General features: G+C 42.2%; 1 protein-coding gene across 5 annotated transcripts in view; it reads right to left on the bottom strand.

Annotated features, from left to right (window-relative positions):
* The window catches only part of LOC141502776 (uncharacterized protein C8orf48-like), a 107,641-nt gene extending 95,481 nt beyond the window's left edge, over positions 1–12,160 (bottom strand). For 2 of the 5 annotated variants that reach the window (XM_074207710.1, XM_074207711.1), the window contains exons 1-4: positions 11,451–12,026; positions 10,679–10,966; positions 8,448–8,573; positions 425–657 (exon numbers count right to left, since the gene is read on the bottom strand). In XM_074207710.1, the coding sequence (XP_074063811.1) occupies positions 425–657; positions 8,448–8,573; positions 10,679–10,966; positions 11,451–11,490 (687 nt within the window). In that variant the 5' untranslated portion in view covers positions 11,491–12,026. Of the gene's footprint in view, positions 1–424; positions 658–8,447; positions 8,574–10,678; positions 10,967–11,450; positions 12,027–12,117 lie in introns of those variants that run through there. The other 3 variants (XM_074207708.1, XM_074207709.1, XM_074207707.1) reach the window with 3 other exon arrangements.
* Positions 12,161–16,437: the final 4,277 nt, after the last annotated feature.

Here is a 16,437-nt window from a genome sequence, read left to right as displayed (position 1 = left end):
TCATTCAACAGTGACTCCAAGCTCCTTCCAGTGTACTGGGGGCTGCCTCGACTTGGTCCTGCTTCCTTCTCCCCCTCCCCCCAACCTGCCTTGCTGCTAACATGATCTGGTTCTTCATCCAACACTAGCCACAGGATCGCGGTAGCTGGGGAAAAACACGAGTCCCCTTTAGAATATGTATGTTGGGGCAGCTAGGTGGCAGAGTGGATTACAGCACTGGCCCTGGAGTCAGGAGGACCTGAGTTCAAATCTGGCCTCAGACACTTAATAATTACATAGCTTTGTGACCTTTGGCACACTGCCCCCATTGCCTTGCAAAAACCATAAGTAAGTGAATGAATGAATAGAATATGTATGTCAAAGAACTCCCCTCCCTTTTCTGAGCTGCTTCCAAAGTTAACAGTCCTCACTCCAGGTTCTGTACCTTGTCAACTGAGGCCCTCAGGTTTTGGTGAGAGATTCTGTTCATGAGCGAACGAGGAACAACACAGTTCTTCCCCTCATCTGTCACTGGCTTCTCTGCATCCAGTCCTTGCTGACACTTCTGATGGCTGCTGCCATTTATCTCCTGAGGCTTTAGCTGATGCCGAATCAGCTTTATCTTAGTGGAACAAAAAGCCTGCAGAGCATCTCGTTCACTCCTTGATGCCTCCACAACTGTCAACAACACATACAGAAAACAAAAATGTCAGTTACTCTACTAGGTAAAGGAGGAATTATTTCTTTTCTATCTCTAGCATTTTCTGTTTTTATCACTTAGGAAGGAAAGAGAGAGAAAACAAAAAGATTGTCTAGAATGATGGGGCACAGAAGAAGGGGGCCTGGATGCCGAGGCTTCAGAGTTCTAGGTTTTAATTCTACATGGTGGAGGTATCTCTGTGACACACTCTTTGTCTTCTTTGCCCTGCTCTCCATCCTTAGCCGGCTCATTTTCTTCCCAACTAAAATCCTCTACACTATGATTCCTGGGGGAGTGAGGGGAAGTTCAATCTCTGGGCCTCGATTTACTCATCATCAGCATAAGGGGAGGGACCAAGGCACAAGGTGCTAAAGTGTCTTAGCAGAGGTGACCAAGCTAAGAGTGGAAATACCTTCTGAGCAATTCAATAAAGAGTGGTCATCTGTGCCCAGACTGAAAGGGGAATCCTTCAAAGGAGAAGGTAGAGAGGAACTACCTGGATTGGGAAGACCTCTCTCTAAGGGCACCAATGCTGACATGACCATCTGCCACTGAGGGGAAAAAAAGATCCTGAAACTTCAGTACCCCACCTGGCTTTGTCTTGTGCTTAAGGATGCTCTCTTTTGTTTGCATGAAAACTATCAAATGAAAGGACACATTGGTTGGGGAAGAAGAAACTTCAATTAGGAGGGGATACTTGATCTATTTGGATCTCCCTCCAAGAAGGAACTCATGTAAACACCAACAAACTGATAGATACTGGCTAGAAAGGCTGAGTACCTGTCTTTGTGTTTTCACTTGAAAAATCCTACCAATTCCCAGAACCTGGAAGGGCTGCCAGAAAGGCATCCAGCTCCACCCTACTGAAGTACAGATTTTCTCTACAAAGTTACCAGCACAAATCCACCTCAACTTCCGAAAATTCAGGGAAGAACTTCCTTGCTTTGAAGGCTACCCCTCAGGCTATTCCCAGTTTTTAAAAGAATTTTCAATTATTTTACTTAACTGATGCCTATTGCCTTGGGCTCCAAGTCCTGTTCCCATGACACTCTGAATTCTGTCCCTTCTTACTGCCCAGCAATCCTAGTTAGTTTCATCTGTTAGATAGCCTTCTAAGACACTCTTCCACCCGTGGGCATAGGTAACCCACTCTGGAATCCCAAAAGAACGGTTGCCAGTTAGCAAACTGTGGTATATGTATGTCATGGAACACTATTGTTCTATTAGAAACCAGGAAGGACGGGATTTCAGGGAAACCTGGAGGGATTTGCATGAACTGATGCTGAGTAAGATGAGCAGAACCAGAAAAACACTGTACACCCTAACAGCAACATGGGAGTGATGTTCAACCTTGAAGGACTTGCTCATTCCATCAGTGCAACAATCGGGAACAATTTTGGGCTGTCTGCAAAAGAGAATACCATCTGTATCCAGTTAAGGAGCTGTGGAGTTTGAACAAAGTGCAAGGACTATTCCCTTTAATTTAGGGAAAAAAAAACAGATAGCTTATTGTCTGATCTTGTTACCTCTTAGACTTCTCTTCTCTTTAAGGATGTGATTTCTCTCTCATCACACCCAATTTGGAACAAGGTACAACATGGAAACAAAGTAAAGATTGACAGAGTGCTTTCTGGGGGGGGGGGAGGGAAGCAAGATTGGGGGAAAAATGTAAAACTCAAATAATATCTGTAATAAAAAAAAAAAAGAACGGCTGCCAGGCAGCAGGTGTGGCCCTGGAACCTCTCTTTCGCCTTCTGACTTCCTTGGGGCACATATCCAGTCTAAAAGGACATGAAATTTTTTCTCTATCTCTGTTTATGTTTATATCTCTACAACACTGACTAAAGTTAAGGGAAGAAAGGACAATTGGATTAGGACTGCATTTTCTCTTGGTATATTTTTTGTCCCAAAGTGGAGAAGCCTTCAAACCACTGAGAAATGAAGTCAGGTATTATTGAGGCAGGCTGATGGTTTTCAGAAGGAGTCTGATACCCAGTTAGCTTCCCTGTCTTGTCTCAGGTAACACAGCCCTCAGAACTCCACTGATCTCATGATACCGCTCCCCAAGTCCTCTACTGCCTTTCCTGTTGACTTACGCCTCACTAACAGACAGTCGGTCTTCCATCCAGTGACTCAGGCCTCCAGCTGTCATCTATGGTCATCATCAGTGCCTGGCCCCCTTGTTGGGAATCTTCTCCCTCTTCATCTCTACCCCCTGACTTCCCCGGCTTCCTTTGACTCTCATCTAAACTCCTAGTATCTTCAGATGCCTTGTGAACCCCTCATCCTTCTAGTGACATCCCCCTCTTGATCCCTTCTTGTTCATCCTGGATCTTTGAGTTGTACATCTCTGTTCACTTTTCATCTCTTTCATCAACTAGCAAGTCCTTCAGGGCAGGGATGTGGATTTTTTTTCCCTCTTTTTGTATCCCCAGGGCTTAGCAGAGTGCCTGGTTGGCTGGTAGGAAATGACCAACAAGTATTTACTGACTGTAACCAACTAACAGAAAAATGCAATCTGGTGCACAATAGGCGAAAAGAAAGAAACCAAATATCCTCATGCAAAATGGGAGCAGAAAACGAACTGGTCTGGTGGTCAATATAAGCAACATCTAGGAGAAGGAAGTTAACAGAATGTAGACAAAGAAGGCTGTGTAGAACTAAGTGGGGATTGAACCCAAAACTGGGCCCCCCAAATAGACCTTTTTCAAGACTTTCTAGGAGAAAATAAATGAAATCATAAAATATTTTCATAACTCTTGAGAACTGTAACTCTATTAGAGAGAATATGCTCACCCAGAAGTGATGGACACTCATGACTTTTCCGTGACTCTGATAGAATTATTTAAAAACAATACCTCCTTAAAAAGGTGGGACAATAAAGAGATGGGAGGATAGAGGAGATTGAATGTGGGTAAATCACATTCCATAAAGAGGTACAAAAGGATCTATTGCAATAGAGAGGAATAAGAGAAGAGCTGAGAACCACCTGAATCTTACTCTCATCAGATTTGGCTTAAAGGCAACATACACACACTCAGTTAAGAAGCTTATCTTACCTTTCAAGTATTGAAAGGGGAAAGGGGGAGGAGGAAGGAAAAGAGGAACTAACAGAAGGAAGGAAAGGAAGAAGGGACAAAGGGAAAGGGGAAAGAAAGGGAGGGGGTTGGATATAAAGGGGCAAACACACTGAAGGAGGTGGTATTCAGAAACAAAATACTGAGGAATATGGATAAAGTGAAAAAAGGGGGGAATACAAAAAGAGGGAAGAAAAGCAGGGAGAGGAATAAAGATTTAGTAATGATCACAACTTTGTGAATGGGATGGACTCTCCCAATAAAATGCAAGCGAATAGCAGAGTGCATTAAAAACTAGAATCCTACACTATGCTGCTTACAAGAAACTCATCTGAACTAGAGAGATACATACAGAGTAAAAGTAAAACATTGGAGCAAAATATATTTTGCTTCAGCTTAAGTGAAAAAAGCAGGGGTAGAAATCCTTATCTCAGACAAAGTGGCTGCAAAAATAAATCTCATTAAAAAAAAAAAAAAGATGAGGAAGGAAACTATATCCTCCTAAAAGGTACCATAGACAATAAAGCAATTTCAATACTAAATATGTATGCACAAAATGGTATAGCATCCAAATTCCTAAAGGAGAAGCTGAATGAGTTACAGGAAGACACAGATGGCAAAACTCTACTGGTGGGAGACCTCTACCTCCCGCTCTCAGATTTAGGTAAATCTAACCATAAAATAAGCAAGAAGGAAGAGAAGGAGGCAAATAGAATGTTAGAAAACCTAGACATGATAGACCTTTGGAGGAAACTGAATGGGGATAGAAAGGAATATACTTTCTTTTTCTGCAGTACATGGCACTTATATAAAAATTAACCAGGTACTAGGACACAAAAACCTTATGATCAAATGCAGAAAGGCAGAAATAGTGAATACATTCTTCTCAGATCATAAAGCAATAAAAATCACAAGCAATAATGAGCCATGGAGAGATAGACCTAAAATTAATTGGAAACTAAATAACCTCATTTTTAAAGAATGAGTGGATCAAACAACAAATTATAGAAAGAATTAATGATTTCATCCTAGATAAGGATAATAAGGAGACAACATATCAAAACTTATGGGATACAGCCAAGGCAGTTGTCAGGGGATATATTATATCTTTAACTGCTTACATGAATAAATTAGAGAAAGAGGAAAGCAATGAACTAAAAATGCAACTAAAAAAATTAGAAAAAGAACAAATTAAAAACCAAATTAGAAATTCTAAAAATTAAAGAAATTAATAAAAATTGAAAGCAAGAAAACTGTTGAACTAATAAATAAAATCAAGAGTTGGTTTTATGAAAAAAACAATAAAATTGATAAACATCTGCTTAATTTGGTTAAACAAAAAAGAAAGAAGAAAACCAAACTGCTAGTATCATAAATGAAAAAGGTGAACTCACAACCAATGAGGAAGGAAATTAAAGTAATAATTCGCAATTATTTTGCCCAACTCTATGACAATAAATTTGATAATCTATGTGAAATGGATGAATATTTACAAAAATATAAGTTGCCCAGGTTAAATGAAGAGGAGATTAAATACCTAAATAACCCTTTCTCAGAAAAAGAAATTCAACAAGCCATCATTAAACCCCCTAAGAAAATGCATCACCAGAGTCAGATGGATTCACAAGTGAATTCTATCAAACATTTAAGGAACAACTGCTTCCAATTCTATATAAACTCTGCAAAAATGGGTGAAGACAGAACTCTGCCTAACTCTTTCTATGACACCATTATGGTGCTGATGCCTAAACCAGGAAGAGTCAAAATGGACAAAGAAAAATACAGACCTATCTGCCTAATGAATATAGATGCAAAAATCTTAAATAAAATCTTAGCAAAGTGATTACAGCAAGTTATCACTAGGATAATACACTATGACCAAGCAGGATTTATCCCAGGAATGCAGGGTTAGTTCAATATTAGGAAAACTGTTAGTATAATTAACTATATCAATAATAAACCTATCAGAAATCACAGATTGTCCTAATAGATGCTGAAAAAGCCTTTGACAGGAGCGGCTAAGTGGTGCAGTGGATAGAGCACCAGCCCTGGAGTCAGGAGTACCTGAGTTCAAATCCGGCCTCAGACACTTAATAATTACCTAGCTGTGTGGCCTTAGGCAAGTCACTTAAACCCATTGCCTTACAAAAAAAAACTAAAAAAAAAAAAGCCTTTGACAAAATACAGCACCCATTACTACTAAAAACACTAGAGAGTGTAGGAAAAAAATGGATTGCTCCTTTAGAATGACTAGCAGTATCTATCTGCTATGGGGCTAAGCTAGAGGCATTCCCAATAAGATCAGGGGTGAAACAAGGGCGCCCATTATTACCACTACTATTCAACATCGTGTTAGAAATGTTAGCCTCAGCAATAAGAGAAGAAAAGGAAACTGAAGGAATTCGAATTGGGAAGGAAGAGACAAAACTCTCACTCTTTGCAGATGACATGATGGTCTACCAAGAGAATCCTAAAAAAACTCATCTAAAAAAACTACTAGAAACAATTATTAGCAACTTTAGCAAAGTCACAGGATATAAAATAAACCCTCATAAATCCTCAGCTTTTCCATATATATCACTAGCAGGATACAATAGCAAGAGCTAGAAAGAGAAATCACACTCAAAGTAACTTCAGACAATATAAAATACTTGGGAGTCTACCTGAAAAGGCAGATTCAGAAATTCTAAGAAAACATCTACAAAACACATCTCACACAAATAAAATCAGATTTAAATAACTAGGTAAATATCGACTGCTCATGGATAAGTCGAGCTAATATAATAAAAATGACAATTCTACCTCTATTAAACTATTTAGTGCCCTACCAATCAAAATTCCAAAAAAAATACTATAATGAGCTAGGAAAAAATTGTAAGTAAAATGATATGGAGAAATAAAAAGTCCAGAATATCCATGGATTTAATGAAAAAAGTGCAAAAGAAGGTGGTTTAGCCCTACCAGATCTAAAATTATATTATAAAGCATAAGTCATCAAAACTGTCTGGTATTGGCTAAGAAATAGAGTGGTAGATCAGTAGAAGAGACTAGATGCAAAAGAGATAGCAGGAAATGATTATAGTAATCTGCCATTTGATAAACCCAAAGACTCCAGCTTCTGGGATAAAACTCTGTCTTCGATAAGAACTGTTGGGAAATCTGGAAGATAGTGTGGCAGAAACTTGAATTGGACCAATATCTCACAGCCTATATCAAGATAAGATCAAAATGGGTACAGAATTTAGACATAAAAGACAATATTATAAGCAACTAGGAGATCAAGGAATAGTTTACCTGTCAGATCTATGGAAAGGGAAACAGTTTAGGACCAGGGAATAGATGGAGAACATCATTAGAAACAAACTAGATAATTTCGATTACATTAAATTAAAGAGCTTTTGCACAGACAAAACCACGGTTAACAAGATCAAAAGAAATGTAGTAAATTGGGAAACAATGTTTACAGCTAGTATTTATGACAAAGGACTAGTTTCTAAAATATACAGAGAACAGAGACAAATTTATTTAAAAAAAACAAGCCATTCCGCAATTGACAAATAGTCAAAGGATATGCAGAGGCAATTTACAGATGAGGAAATCAAAGAGATCCATAGTCATGTGAAATATTGCTCTAAATCATCACTGATTAGAGAAATGCAAATTAAAGCATCTCAGGCAATATGACTAGAAAGGATTGATGTTGGAAGGGATGTGGGAAATCTGGGACACTAATAACATTGTTGGTGGAGCTGTGAACTCATCCAACTTTTCTGGAAAGCAGTTTTGAACTACGCCCAAAGGTCAATAAACATGTGCAAACCCTTTGATCCAGCAATACCACTACTGGGTCTATACCCTGAACAGACCATGAAAAAGGGTCAAAACACCACTTGTACAGAAATATTTATAGCAGCCATGTTTGTGGTGGCAAAGAATTGGAAATCAAGGGGATGGCCAGCAATTGTGAAATGGCTGAAAAATTTTTCGTATATGTACGTGATGGAACACTTTTGTTCTATTAGAAATCAGGAGGGACAGGAATTCAGAGAAGCCTGGAAAGATTTGCATGAACTGATGCTGAGTGAGATGAGCAGAACCAGAAGAACACTGCACACCCTAACAGCAACATGGGGGTGATGATCAAACTTGATGGACTTGCTCATTCCATCAGTGCAACAGTCAGGCACAATTTGGGCGTATACAAGCCCTCCTCATGCCCTTCTCTAATTTCTCAAGGCAAGGAATGGGTCAAGATGAGTACTAATGTCTCCTCCCAATGGAACTCCTTGGAAAGGACAGACCATGATGACAATGAAATCTCTAGAGTCATTCCTGGAGCGTTATCTCTAGTTCTGCCCTGGCTGGGATAGCCCAAGTCAGCCAAAACCTCAGCACCCTGTCTCAGCAAAGTTCGAAGAAGCATCATTGATGCCCTTCCTTCCACTTCAAAGGAAAGGCTCAGGCTGGCTGACCAGGACGATAATAATGACTCCCCTTTATATAACACTGAGTTTTACAAAAGGCTTGTGTCACAGGCCTGGGAGGTAGACGGTGCAAGCCTGAGGTTTATTTTTCAGAGAAAGAAGGTTCAGACAATCGAGGTGTTTTGCCCATGGCCACAGAGCTATCAATCCACAAAGCCATCCGAGAAGGAGGAGGAGGTTACTGTTAACTCATGGCACAAGCTTCACCTGCTTGGGATGTGGAGTCTGCCTGGCACTGTCCAGAGTGATTTTCTTTGGTCTTGAGAAGCTGGATCCACCTTTGACTCAATTTCTCTTCCAGAGCAGCAGAGTCCAGTAGGTTCGCGAATTCATCTAAATTAGAATAATGACACATCACTTGAGTGTGGTAGAGGGCTAGGTACTGGTGACCTCCTGAGGAAGGCTCTTGCCACCAAAGTCAGTGAGGTCGTCCAGTGGTTCAGCATCAGAAAAGTCTAAGGCATTATGCCAGTTTACGTGAAACTAAAGAAGGCTGCCGCAGCCTGAGTTTACCTCTGTAAGCTCAGAGTGCCCTTTGACAGGCTCAGACCTCACTCCATCCTCTCCAGGAGGCTTCCCCCAGGTTCAGTGTGAGCTTTTGGGGAGCAGGGACTGGTTTGTTTTTCCAAGTGCATTTTGTACAGAGTAATGCACTTGGGAAACTCCTGTGCAATGCTCCCCAAGCCCAAGGAAGGAATCTTTCTGTTGAATGTGAAGGATTGTAAAAGGTGATGAAGAGCCAGTTTGGGCTTTGGTTTCTGCCCTGCCTCCCTGGGATGATCCCACATAGGGCCCTATTACTCTAAGGTCACACTTGACTCCTTGAGGAACCCTACCCTGGTAAGAGACCAAATACTCTAGACCCCAGACACCAAACAGCAGCTCGATCCTTTATGTGGGACACCATAAAAATCAAAACAGAGGAATGGCCTCCTGTAGAACTATAAATTGGGAAAGTGCCTCAAGAGGCTAACTACTTGGACTGGGGAATAAGCAATCTCCTGCCACTCAGAAGAGACTGGAAAAAAATCCCGGAGGCTCAGAATGACAAACATGGTGTTAGAGATGGCCAAGGTGTTGGTGTCTCTGGCTGAACCATACTGCTCTGTTACCAGGAAAGGTCCTTTTGATGTTGGCGAGGTATCAGTGGTATATGATGGTGAGCAAAAAACCACCATCTTTTTTTTAACAATGTTCTCCCATGCCTGCATCTGACTCCAGGCTAGAAAGTATAGCTTAGTCAGCCTGTCTAAAGGACTACTGAATGAAGGGTCCAATCCTTGACACATCAGCCTATTTTAGGATTCAGAGCATTGCCAGCAAATCATCCCCCTCTGCAATTGCTGTGGGAAAAGTTTCCTCTCTTTCCTAAAGAGATGGAGAAATGAGCTTCGTTGCTCAAGTCACTGTGAATTTACTTGAAGTCCATTATCAAGTCATGTGTCATCATTCTTTTCTCCATATTCTCATGAGAGACACTGAAAAATTATCTGACAATGGGTGGTGGAAATGGATTCTCCCAATGAAAAAGCTATCCAAAATCAGTCCTATCTGACCTTGGAAAGCATTCCATTATTTTTCTGAAGTTTTTCTCATGCCACTCATTGTTTTTATAATTATATTCATTGTACAGAAGAAATAATCAAGGTAGTCTGCATTTTCTGAGCATGTGTCAGTTAGAAGGAGGGAGTGTGGTATCAACAAAAGAGGACCAGATTTTAAAGGAAAGGATGTGGGTTTAAATTTGGCTCTTCTCAAAATTATCCATGTGACGTCTTACAAATCACTTCACCTATGTGTGCCTCAGCTCACTCATGTGTCAATGCAGGGTTGGAGAAAATTCTGAGGTACCTTTTAAGCCTCAAACCTATGTCCCTAATGTGTGTACCATGGCACAGGGCCACTGTCAGGAAGGGGTTCAAATGGTGATAGGGGAATGAGGAGGCTTGTAAAGGACTTGCAGTAGAAGTTGGACTGGCTGGCAGAGGGAAGTGGGGAGGATGATATCCACTGTGAAGAGTTTGTTGAAGTAATTCCTTGTGGCCTCCCGGACCCCCCCCCCCCCCAACTGTACTTTCTCTGAAATAGCCTGGCTCCCTTCAGCAATGGACTGTGGTATGGACCTTTTCTCTCGACTTGGCCTGTGGCCTGCAAGGAACTAGAGAGTCAGACACCATTTGTTTCTTGCTTATTCTTTGCTGGAAGTTGTAGATATTCACTGTAAATTGTCAATGGCAGTAGGGCTTGCCCTCACTACACAAGGGGAAAAAATGTGCAAAAGTACTGGATTAGTGGGTGTGAGAGGAAGCCTGAGGTTGTGGTCAATAGAACTTACTTGGGATAGTGTCTGGTGTGTAGGAGGGGGCTTAATCAATGTGTATCAAGCAATGAACTGAGAAGCAAGTCTTTCTTGCTCCATTTCAATGGCATTTTTTTACCTTCATCCTTTAAGTTTGGAATCAGCTTCTTCTTCCCAGGATGACTTCCAGAGATACCAAATCCATTCTGGGATTCTTCTGAAGAAACCAAGGAATCAGAGGATTTCTCTTCAGTCAGTAGACATTGGTCTTCTATGTCTATCACCTCCTTCTTTCCCTCCACCTCTGTGAAGCTTTCAAAGGTGTCACTGGAATGGCTGGAATAAGCATTGCTATGTTCTACTTCAGACTGATGAGAATTATCAGTGGATATCTGGGGTGAGGTTCCACCAAGAACACAGAACATTGCTGCAAGAACAAAAGTTAGGTCAAGAGCTGATAGACTTGGAGGGAATCTAATCTCTGCTGCTTTCTGAAAAATGCGGTCATGGTCCTTTTTTCTGTAAAGTGAATTAGAGGGGGAACAACTAGGTAGTGCAGTGGATAGAGCACGGGCCCTGGAGTCAGGGGTGTGTGAGTTCAAATTGGGCTTCAGACACTTAATAATTGCCTAGCTGTGTGACCTTGGGCAAGTCACTTAAACAATTTAATTTAATAATTATTCGTTTAAATAAAACTTAGCAATGGTTAGGATTGGAGTTAAGGGGAAGAAGAAAAGTGCCACTATGGGCTGAAAAAGTCCCAGAATTTCTGCCTTGAACTACAAAATCAAGGTTTGGCTTTAGAGGCGGTTTTCTGGGGCTTATAGTAGTTAAGTGATACCCATGTACCCCGTGGGAAGGGCTGGGCAATGCAGAGCAGTAGGTAAAGGAAAAAGAATAGGCTTGCTTACTAGGTAGTTCGGTGTCCTCCAGGGAAGACACTATCTGCATCCAGAGGCAGAACCGACATGCATGTATAGGTGCATGCGTGCATACGATCCTGACGCCCGTCCCTTATCCTCCCAGCAGACCGTGACAAGCACATGAATTGGGTTGGAGGGAGGCGGCTGTGCGGGCCGAGTGGCCAGCCTTACTTTTTCCTCTCGAAGCACGTGGCTCCAGTGGCCAGCTAGGGCTGAGGCCGCCTAGGGCGGGCTCTGGGTGCCAGGCCGTCAGGGTGAAGAGCGGCTAGCCGCAGGGCCCACAGCTACAAAGCGTCCGAGGCCCGATCGGAAGTCCCGCAGCTGCGGACGTGTGTCTGTGCCTCACCCGTGTGTACGTGGGGGGGGGGGGGGCACACATCTGTCTGGGTGTCGCGGTGGCCAGGGCGGGTGAGGGGGGGCAAAGCTGCTGCAGCCCTGGCTTCCTGGCCTATGGGCGGGGCCGGGCCCATCCCCTCTTGCCGCTATTCCGCTCCCTCTCCTTCTGCTCAGGGCGGCACCGCAGACCTGACCGGGGAACGGAGCTTCCCCGAGCCCGGCCGCCCGCAGGCCAGCCCCGGGGCTTCGGCCTTGGCACGCACGGGGGGGGCGCGCAGCGGAGGGGGGCCGCAGGCGGGGCGAGGGGCGGGAGGCCTACCGGACTCGGGTCCCGGGACCACAAGGGCCCACGGCCACGGGGAGCGCGGGGCCGGGGGCGGGGCCTTAAGGGGCCCGGACCAGCCTGCTCCGGGGCGGGGCCCGCCTGCGCCTGCGCCGGGGGCCAGCTGGGAAAGCGAAAGCCTGAGCTCCAGGCGCTGCTCCTTCTCCTCTGTCTGCCCTCCCTGCCTCTTCCTTCCTCCCTCCCTTTCTTCTTTTTCCCCTCCGCCCATTTTCCTTCTTTCCTTCCTTTCTTACTTCTGTCTTTCCTTGCCTTTTCTGTTCCTTTTTCATCCGTTCCTTTCTTTTCAGCTTCTTCGTGACTTCCCCTTCCTTTCCATTCTTCTTCTTTCTCTTCTTTCTCTATTGTTTGATTTCTGTTTAGTTCGCTCATTCTTCCCTGCTTTTTCTGCTCCTCCCTTCCATCATATCCCTTTCTCACTGCCTTCACTTTCTTCTTCCTTTTCCTTCTCTCTTCTTCCTTGTCATATTTTCTTCACTTTTGCTCTTTTCCTCCTTTCTCCCTTTTCCTTCTTTGTTTCCTTTCCTTTCACCTTCCTTTCCTTCTTTTTTCTTCCTTTTTTCTTTTTTCTCTTTCCTTCCTCCTCCATTCTGTCTGCCTTTTCTATTTCTTTCCTTCTGTCTTTCTTCCTTTTCTATGTCTCTCTTTGCTTTCTTCCTTTATTGTTTCATGTTTTCTTTTCTTCCATCTTTATTTCTGTTTGCTCTTCCCTGCCTTCCTTTTCTTTTTCTTTCCTGCATTTCTTCTTTCTTTACCTCTTTCCTTCCTTTTCTTTATTTCTTTCCTCATTTCTTTCTCCATTTCCTTCTTTCTTTTTGCTTTCTTTCCTTCACTCTTCCTTTACTTTCTTTTTTATCTTCCTTCATTTTTCTTTCTTTTTTCTTTCATATCTCTTTACTTCTTCCATCATGCCTGCTTTCTTTCTTTTCTCTTTCTTTTCTTTCCTTCATTTCTTCTTTCTTTACCTCTTTCCTTCCTTTTCTTTATTTCTTTCCTCATTTCTTTCTCCATTTCCTTCTTTCTTTTTGCTTTCTTTCCTTCACTCTTCCTTTACTTTCTTTTTTATCTTCCTTCATTTTTCTTTCTTTTTTCTTTCATATCTCTTTACTTCTTCCATCGTGCCTGCTTTCTTTCTTTTCTCTTTCTTTTCTTTCCTTCTTTTTCTTCCTTCTTTCTTTTCTTTTTCTTCCTTCTTTCATTTTTCTTCCTTTTCTCAGTTACCTTTTCCTTTTTTCCTTCTTTCAGCCCCTCCTTCCTGGAAATTATGAAAACCAAACATGATAGAAAGAACTACAGAATATAAAATGCAAAATTTTGATTACATTATAGTAAAAAAGTTTTGCATCCCAAGAAATTCAGCCAAAATTAGTAGGAAAGCAGAAAATGTAGAAAGCATGTTTACAACACATTATACTGATAAAGGCCTAATTTCTCAACTATATAGAGAACACAATGAAATCTATAAGAATATGAGATCTTCACCAATTGACAAATGGTTAAAGCATGCAAAAAGGCAGTATGCACATGATAAAATGCACTAAAGCAATGGAACAATAAATCACCCATCAGATCTATGGAGAGACGAAAAATTTATAACCAATCAAGACATACAGAATGAGCTAATATCTGATTAATGAAATTATGAAATAGAGGCAGGCAACATGGTTCTTTGGGTACTTGCTGGAAAAGAACCCTATGGTGGCAGGAAACAAGACAGCAATCACATTCTGGTAAAGCACAGAGGGTGTAGGGACAAAGAGATTACAAGAACAAGTGAGAAAAGGGCTCCACAAGCAGATGACTTCAAGACCAGGAAAGGGGCCATGGGAAGGACAGCAAGCAGTGGAAGGGATGAGGGCCTAGAGAGGGCAAGTGGACAATTTCATTCCTACAGGAAAGTTGAGAGAGAGAATCTACCATTGCCCTTGAAAGAACTAGACACCGTGTACCTTCAGGAGATGGAAAATTGGTAGGTGGACAGAGGCTGGAGTCTCATTTGTATAAGGTTTGGGGAGGGAAAAGACTACCTCCAATCTATGCTACTTTGGGGTTAAGTCATTAACATGTCCAAAACATCTCAAAGTTGTCTTCTGGACCTTCTCTGAGATTGATATATCGCAGCGCCAAAGATCCCTGGCAACAAAGCCTCGATGGCATCCCCACTTCAGCATAGTACCAGGATGTGATTTGCGGTCAGTATATAATACAGCTTGTACATCATTCTCCCTTGACCTTTGGGCTGGTTAGCAAGTATCTCACAGGTTCCCCTTTGCAATCTTACTTCCTAATATTCATACTTTCTACTGGCAACTTATAAACTTGCTAAACTGCCTAGAAGTGGGGTGCGGTGGGGTCAAGGGGACCAAAAATAGGACACAATTTCAACAGAGAGGCACACAGGAGAAATGGATCATTTTGGTTGTCAAAAACTTCAAAGGTTGGACACAAGCAAAATTTGTGCAGATAAAATGAGAAGAAAAGCAGGAAATGAAAGAGGGGAATCTGTGTAGCAAGTTTCTATGATAAAGAGAAGTTTCTCATTTCTGTGATACACAAATGGAACAGTAGTGAATGGGATATTCCCTCTTAAGAGTTAATATTCCAGGGGCAGCTAGTTGGTGCAGTGGATAGAGCACCAGCCCTGGAGTCAATAGTACCTGAGTTCAAATCCGACCTCAGACACTTAATAATCACCTTGCTGTGTGGCCTTGGGCAAGTCACTTAACCCCATTGCCTTGCCAAAAAAAAAAAGAGTTAATATTCTTAGTGAAGTCCTCTCACAGTTAAAAATCGTTAAATCAAAGACAGACTATTACTTACACTATTCTTAGAAGAAAAATGGAGAGAGACCATGCATTCCAAGCCAGGCACCCTCCCGATTCTGTTGTGGCGGGGGGAATAGTGGACTATTTCCAGAGAGACACCTTGCATTTTTAGTTAGCCAACTATTTGATGGTAAAACTATCTTAACTGGGAGCATAGTAGACTGTTCCCATGAGAAAAACCTTGCATTCCAACAAAGCTCATAAGACTCCTCTTGCTCAATGATGATAAGTAGACTGATTTCAATAACATGATAGTTCTAATCCTGAAGGTTTAGGGTTAGGGTTAGGGTTAGGGTTAGGGTTAGGGTTAGGGTTAAGGGTTAGGGTTAGGGTTAGGGTTAGGGTTAGGGTTAGGATAAGGTTTAGGTTTAGGGTTAGGGTTAGGGTTAGGGTAAGGGTTAGGGTTAGGGTTAGGGTAAGGGTTAGGGTTAGGGTTAGGGTTAGGGTTAGGGTTAGGGTTAGGGTTAGGGTAAGGTTTAGGTTTAGGGTTAGGGTTAGGGTTAGGGTAAGGTTTAGGTTTAGGGTTAGGGTTAGGGTAAGAGTTAGGGTTAGGGGTTAGGGTTAGGGTTAGGGTTAGGGTTAGGGTTAGGGTTAGGGTTAGAGTTAGGAGGAGGGGATCCTGCTTGACAGGAGTGGGGCAGTTCCTTGATCTTCACTACCTTTGTGAGACTTGGAATGGGCCCTTTTCTCAAGAAAAGCCAAAGTAACCTTTCTTTCTTCTTCAGAGGAGTCTCTATATATTTTTAAAGTGGATTTCTATCCCACACAGTAGGAAATTTATAAAAATAAGAGCCATTCTCCAATAGAGAATGGTCTGAGGCTATGGATAGGCAGTCAGTTTTTAGAGGGAAAAAGTCAAGCCTATCCATAAGCATATGAAAGAAAATACTCTAAATCATGGATAACTAAAGGCATGCAAGTTAAAAACAACTCTGAGTTAACATCTCACCCCCAGGAGACTAATTAAGATGACAAACAAAAAGGGAAAATGACAATTCCTGGATGGACTGTGAGGAAGTAGACTTTTTCGTACCCTTTAAGTGCAACTGGGAATAGATCCAGCCCTTCCTAAAAGCCATTTGGAATTATGCTCCCAAAGCTATTAAATGGTGCATACCCTGGTTGCAATGAGGCTATTACTAAGTCGATACCCCAAAGAGAACCAGGAAAGAAGTAAATGACCTGTCTGTATGGAAAATATTTATGACAGCAAATATCCTGTTGTGGTAGCCAAGAATTGGAAACCAAGGGCCTGTCCACAAACATAAGATTAGGGTGACAGGATTTTTCTAGTCAGAGACCTGGGTTCCCATACTCATCTGATTCTTGAAAAACAGAAACTGAGGCCTATGGCTGAGCCTCATTTAGCACTGTGTTTCTGACCCGGCAGCACTTTGCCCCTCACACTGGGAGAGGCTTCAGCTGAAATGAAGGTACAGACTGAGCTCCCCCCAGGGATCGATGTCCGCAGTTG

The sequence above is a fragment of the Macrotis lagotis genome, chromosome X (genome assembly GCF_037893015.1).
Source record: "Macrotis lagotis isolate mMagLag1 chromosome X, bilby.v1.9.chrom.fasta, whole genome shotgun sequence".
Taxonomy (NCBI): domain Eukaryota; kingdom Metazoa; phylum Chordata; class Mammalia; order Peramelemorphia; family Peramelidae; genus Macrotis; species Macrotis lagotis.
The sequence above is the reverse complement of the archived record's forward strand: the minus strand, read 5'-3'. Positions and strand labels throughout refer to the sequence as shown.